We start from the raw sequence: 6,628 nt of genomic DNA, 5'->3' as shown, positions 1-6,628 counted from the left end.
GAAACCCTAACGTGATTAAAATATGTAAAACAGACACTTGACAAAAAAATGTGTATCAAAGACCTAGGAATTAGACCAGAAACCCTGCATCTACTAGAAGAAAAGGTAGGCCCAACACTTCCACATAGTGGTTAAGCTATGGAATTAACTTAGATGCCCATCAACAGATTAGAAAGAAATTGTATATATACACAATGGAACATAATTTGGCCATTAAAAAGAATGATTTTATGACATTTACTAGTAAATGGGTGGATCTGAAGACTATTATGCTAAGAGAAATAAGCCAGTCCCAAAAAACCAAAGGTCAAATATTTTTGCTGATATGTAGACGCTAAACCACAGTAAAGGGGGGAGAGGAAGAAGGGAAGTTCTGTAGATTAAACAAAGGGGAACAAAAGGAAGTGGGTGGTAGAAATAGGAAAGACAGTAAATCTAAAATAATTCTATGAACATATATGCAAATACCGTGAGCACCACCATTGTGCCTACCCACAAGATGAGGTCATAAGTAGAATAAGGTATATCCTATGCTTGTATAATTTTATCAGAATGGCTTCTATTGTCATGTATAACTAAGAAGAACCAATAAAATAACATTTGAAAATATTTTAATATAAAACAATATCAGTGATATCAAGAGTTCTGGTTTCATTTTTTCCCCCCAGTGGTGAGGATTGGGTGCTTCTACCACTGAGCAACATCTCTAGCCTTTTTTATTTTGAGACAGTGTCTTGCTTAGTTCCCTGGGCTGACCTAAAACTTGATATAGTCTTGCCTCAGCCTTCCAAGACACTGAGATTACAGCAGGTGCCACTATACCTGACTTTTCTTTTTTTCTCTTTTTCCCAGAGTAAATTATTTTAGGTCATTGACTAAGAATCACATCATTTTTGTTATTGTTATTGTTGCAGGTGGAGAACAAAAAACAAATAGTTTTCAGTTTAGTTGGTCCTGAATTGATAAGTTTGGGGGGATCCCTTGAGTATAAAACTATTAAATTAATATTTTAGAGCCTGCAGCTCTTCACAAACTAGAAGAAAATGACTTGAGTAGGTGGCATCTCAGTTGTCCATACCTTAACTACCTCGAACCTAATTGATTCTAGAAGGAGGCAGAATGACTTCTGGGTTGCCATACAATCAGAGTCGAGAGTCCACACTCTATACACCTATATCATTTTCATGTTTCTCAGTTTGTGTATTAAATAATGACCAGAGAGAAGTATAACTAGGAAGAAGAGGCATAATCTGAAAGGCAGTAGAGAACAACTGATGAACAGTCATAAGACATTTTTTTAAAAAAATAAGTTCACAGGAGCTATATATAGTCTAGGAAAAAAAAAAAAAAAGAGATACCCCATATAATAAATGTTCCAGGTAATCCTTGATCACTAAGAGAAGCTAAATTATGTTTAACAGATCTGTTTAATGTAGTGAAGAAATGTGTCAAATCTTTAAATGGTTGAATACATTAAAAGTCATTAAAATTTTGGAAGTTTTATTTTTAAACAGGACTATTTATCTTTTACGTTTACTTATTTGGAATAGCTTGCTTCCTGGTTGATTTAGAATTGTAAAGCTGAATAGGATTTTAGCGATCCTAATTTCAAGTTTCATTTTTCAGATGAAATTTTTCACAGAACTAATTTTTGGAATTAGAATTTAGATTTTTCGGTTATTGATTTTGTTGTTGTTGATGATGTATACTAAGTTTGAGAATACTTGAAGTTAAAATCCACATGTTCTTTTTTCATTTGTCCATACTAGTATTCAAGACTTGAAAGAAAGAATTAGACAACGTACCAACTTACCACTGGGGCCAAGTATTGATACTCATGGGGAAACTTTCCTGTCCCAAGAAGTGGTGGTTAATCTTTTACAAGAAACCAAACAAGCCTTTGAAAGATGTCATAGGGTAAGATTGATTGTAAATTTATTTTACTCATGATTGGTGTATCTATTTTAAGTTTTACCTTGTTGATACAAAGATAAAATCTATTCTCTGATTAGAAGCAACTATTTTTTCTTTGCTTTTTAAAATTTTTTTGACATGTAAAAATTGTACATACTTATGGGGTACCATGTGATATTTTGATACATGTCTACTTTGAGGAATGTTCAAATCAGGGTAAGCATATATATCCCCTCAAACATTTCTTTTTTTTTTTTTTGGTAATGAAAACATTCAAAAGCCATTCTTCTAGTTTTTTTGAAGTAGAAAGATTATTTTTATTACCTGTAGTCACCCTAATAATTGCAATGGATGCAACAGAACACCAGAAATGGGTTATCTTTTATCTAACTATAACATAGTACCTGTTGACCAACCTTTTCCCGTGCCTTTCTCCTCACCACCCCCTCAGCTTGTGGTAACCACTGTTCTACTCTTAATTTCTTTGAGATCTCCTTTTTAGATTCCACCCATGAGTGAGATCATTCCTGGCTTATTTCACTTAACATAGTGTCTTTCAGTTCTATCCCATGGTTGCAAATGACAGGATTTCATCCTTTTATGGCTGAATATTATTTCCCTGTTTATATATACTACCTTTTCTTTATCTGTTCATCAGTTGATGTACACTTAGATTGATTTCATTTCTTGGCCATTATGAATAATGCTGCAAGAAATATGGGAGTGCAGATGTCTCCTCAATGTGCTGATTTCATTTCCTTTGTATGTATACTTGGTAATGGATCATATGGCAATTCTAATTTTAATTTTTTAAGGAACCTCCCTACTGTTTTCCATAATGGCTATACTGATTTCTATTACCACTAATAATGTGCATGGTGGGTTCCTTTTTCTCCACATTATTGACAACACTTGTAATTTTTTTTTATAATAACTATTCTAATTTGAGAAAGGTGATCTCATTGTGATTTTTATTTGCATTTCTCTGATAATTAGTGATGGTCAGCATTTTTTCATATATCTGTTAGCCATTTATGTAACTTTTGAGAGAAGTCTGTTTGGCCTATTGTCCATTTTTAATTTTATTTATTTTTGCTATTTTGTTGTTTTGGATCCTTATATGTTCTAGACATTAACCTCTTATCAGATATATAATTTGCAAATATTTTCTCCTGTAGGTTGTCTCTTCGCTCTTGATTATTTCTTTTGCTGTGTAGAAGCTGTTTAGTTTGATAATCCTGTTTTGTCCCTTTTTTTAATCCCTATGCTTTCAGGGTCTAATCCAAAAAAATGTTTGCCCATTCAAATGTCATGAAGTAGTTCCCCTGTATTTTCTGTTAGAATTGTTATAGTGTCAGGCTTACACTTAACTCTTTAATTAATTTTGAGTTGATTTGTGTATGTTCTTTTTTAAATGTGAGTATCCATTTTTTCCAGCACCATTTATTGAATGATTTATCCTTTCCCCAACATGTGCTCATAATACCGTTGTCAAAGATAGTTGGCTATGTGTGGGTTTACTTCTAGGTTCCATTGGTCTTTGTGTCTGCTCTTATGCCAACACCATGCTATTTTGATAAAACTTGGTAGTATATTTTGAAATCAGGTACTGTTATGTGTCCTAATTTTTCGTTTTATTCAAGCATGCTTTTGTCCTTTGGAGTTTTGGTGGTTCCATAAGAATTTTAACATTGTTTTTTTCTAGCGCTGTGAAGAATGTCATTGATAGTCTGATGGGGATCATATTGAATCTGTAGTTTAGTTGGGTACTATGGACGTTTTAACAATATTGATTCTTCCAGTCTATGAACATGGGCTATCTTTCCATTTTTGTATGTCCTCTTTAGTTTCTTTCATCAGTGTTTTATAGTTTTCATTAAAGATATCCTTTATCTTTTTGGTTACATTTATTCCTAGATATTTATTATTTTTATTATCCTAGATATTTATTATATGCAGCTATTATAAGTGGGATTGCTTTTTGTTCTTTTCTTTTTGGGGAATTTACTGTTGGTCATATAGAAATGCTATTGATCTTTTTCTTTTCTTTCTTTTTTTTTTTTAAATCTTGTGACTGCTGAATTTGCTTATTCTAATAATATTTTGGTGGATTCTTTGGGTTTACTAAGTTTAAGACCATGTTGTTGGCGAACTGTGAGGATTTGTATTTTTCAATTTTTCAAACTTAACTACTGTGTTGAATAAAAGTGGTGAAAAGTCTGAATCCATGCTTTGTTCCAGATCTTAGAAAGTTTTCAACTTTTCCCTGTTCATTATGAAATTAACTGTGGACTTCTTACATATGGCTTTTATGATGTTGAATTATATTCTGACCTTGTCTAATTTGTTCAGAATTTTTAATCTTGAAGAGATATTGGATTTTATCAAATGCTTTTTCTGCATCTACTGAGATGATCATATAGTTTTTATCCTTCATTCACTTGACATGTTGTGTCACATTTACTGATTTATGTGCGTCAAAGCATCTCTTAGATGAATTCCCTTGGTTAGATGGATAATCTGTTGGATATGCTGTTGGATTCAGATGGCTAGTACTTTGTTGAGGATTTTGCATCTGTGTTCAACAGGGATATTGGCCTAAAGCTTTCTTTTTGTTGTTGTTGTAGCCCTTGTTTGGCCTTGGTATCAGAATAATGCTGGCCTCAGTTTGGAAGAATTCTAGGATTTGGAATTATTTGGGCAATGTTCGTATTCATTTTTTTTACATATTTGGTAGAATTCAGAATTGAAACCATCTGGCTCTGGACTTTCCTTTTATGGGAGGCATTTTATTACTGATTTAATCTCATTATTCATTATTGATCTGTTAAGATTTTTCTATTTCTTCATGATTCAATCTTTGTGAGATGTATGTGCTCAGGAATTTACCTATTTCTTACAAAATATGGACTCTTAGTATACAGTTGTTTGTGATAATCTCTAAGATCCTTTGTATGTCTGTGATGTCAGTTACAGTGTCTCCATTTTATCTCTGATTTATTTATATACAGACATTTTCTTAGTGTAGCTAAGGTTTTTTTTAACTCTTCATTTTGCTGATTCTTTATTGATTTGTGTGTGTGTGTGTGTACTTTATTTATTTTTGCTCCTCCTTCTAAATCTTCTACTAATTTGGAGTATGTTTTGTTCTGTTTTTCTAGTACCTTGAGATTCAAGAATAAATTGTTTTGAGATTTTCCTACTTTTTTGACATTGGCATTGACTGTTACAAACTTCCCTGTTTTGCTTTTGCTGTCCCATAAATATTGGCGTTTCCATTGTCATTTGTCTTAAGACGTTTTTTAAATTTTTTTCTATATTTCTTTATGGATCAATTGGTGATTCAGAAGTCAATTATTTAATATTCATGTATTTGAGTAGTTACCAAAGTCTTTCTTGTTGTTATTTTCTAGTTTTATTACACTGTAGTTGTAAAAAAAAATACTCAATGTGTTTTTTAGTTTTTCAAAATTTGTTGAGACTTGTTCTTTGGCCTACCATATGATCTGTCACGGAGAATGTTCCATGTACTTTTAAAAAGAATATGTATTCTGTAGTTTTTGTGTGGAATGTTCTGTAGATGTCTATTAGGTTCATTGGTCTAGAGTACAGTTTACTATTTGTTACTGTGTTAATTTTCTGTCTGGATGATCTGTTCTTTGCTGAAAATGGGGTGTTAATGTCTATACTATTATTGTATTGGATTCTAGCTCTCCTTTTCTATTTGCTTTATATATATGGGTACTCTGATATTGGGTGCATATATATTTGTAATTATTATTTTCTTTTGCTGAATTGAATCCATCATATAATAACTTTGTTTTAATTGCTTTTGATTTAAAGTCTACTTTATCTAAGTATGACCTTTCTTTTGGATCCCATTTGTATGGGATATCTTTTTCCATCCCTCCACTATAGACTATGTTCATTCTTAGAAATGAATGAATTTTTTTGTAAACACTATATAGTTAAGTCTTATTTTTTTAATTCATTTACTCTTTTAATTGGATAATTTAATCTATTTATATTTAAGATGATCATCAATAGGTAAAATCCTAGTACTGCCATTTTATTACTTGTTTTCTAGTTTTTCAATAGTCTTTTTCTTTCTCCCCCTTTTATAGCCTTCCTTTGTTGTGAAATGTTTTCATTCTTTGCATATTATTTTTGGTGTATCTGATTACAGGTTTTTCTTTTGTGGTTACAGTGAGGCTTATGAAAATCTCTTTTGATTATTAGAAGCTATTTTGAACTGAGAACTTAATTTTGATTGTAAGGATAGGAAAAGAAAGAAAAATAGTAATTTAAAAACTCTATACTTCCTATATTTTGAATTTTTGACCTATTTTGCATTTTGTATTACATTTTTTTTTCTTTTGGTCCCAAGGATTGAACCCCAGGGACACTCAACCCTAAGTCCTTTTATTTTATTTATTTATTTTTTATTTTGAGACAGGGTATCACTAAGTTGCTTAGGGCCTTGCTGAGTCCCTGAGGGTGGCTTCAATCTTGGAGTACTCCTGCCTCAGTCTCACCTGCTGCTGGGATTACAGGCATGTACCACTGCACCCAGCTTATCTTTTAACATATTAATGTGTGGTTTTTGTTTTTGTTTTTGGCGCTGGGGATTGAACCCAGGGCTTTGTAAATGTAAGGCAAGCACTCTACCAACTGAGCTGTATTCCCAGCCCCTTAATGTGTCTTTTTTCATTTT

At 32.1% G+C, this 6,628-nt stretch overlaps 1 protein-coding gene across 1 annotated transcript in view; it reads left to right on the top strand.

The window, feature by feature from the left end:
- Exoc5 (exocyst complex component 5) overlaps positions 1-6,628 on the top strand; it is a 70,502-nt gene that overhangs the window by 43,481 nt on the left and 20,393 nt on the right. The window contains exon 12 of the mRNA XM_015480921.2: positions 1,770-1,917. Coding sequence (XP_015336407.1) covers positions 1,770-1,917 — 148 coding nt within the window. The remainder of the gene's footprint in view (positions 1-1,769; positions 1,918-6,628) is intronic.

Source organism: Marmota marmota, unplaced genomic scaffold (assembly GCF_001458135.2).
Source record: "Marmota marmota marmota unplaced genomic scaffold, marMar, whole genome shotgun sequence".
Lineage (NCBI taxonomy): Eukaryota > Metazoa > Chordata > Mammalia > Rodentia > Sciuridae > Marmota > Marmota marmota.
This window is presented reverse-complemented; position numbering and strand designations above follow the sequence as displayed.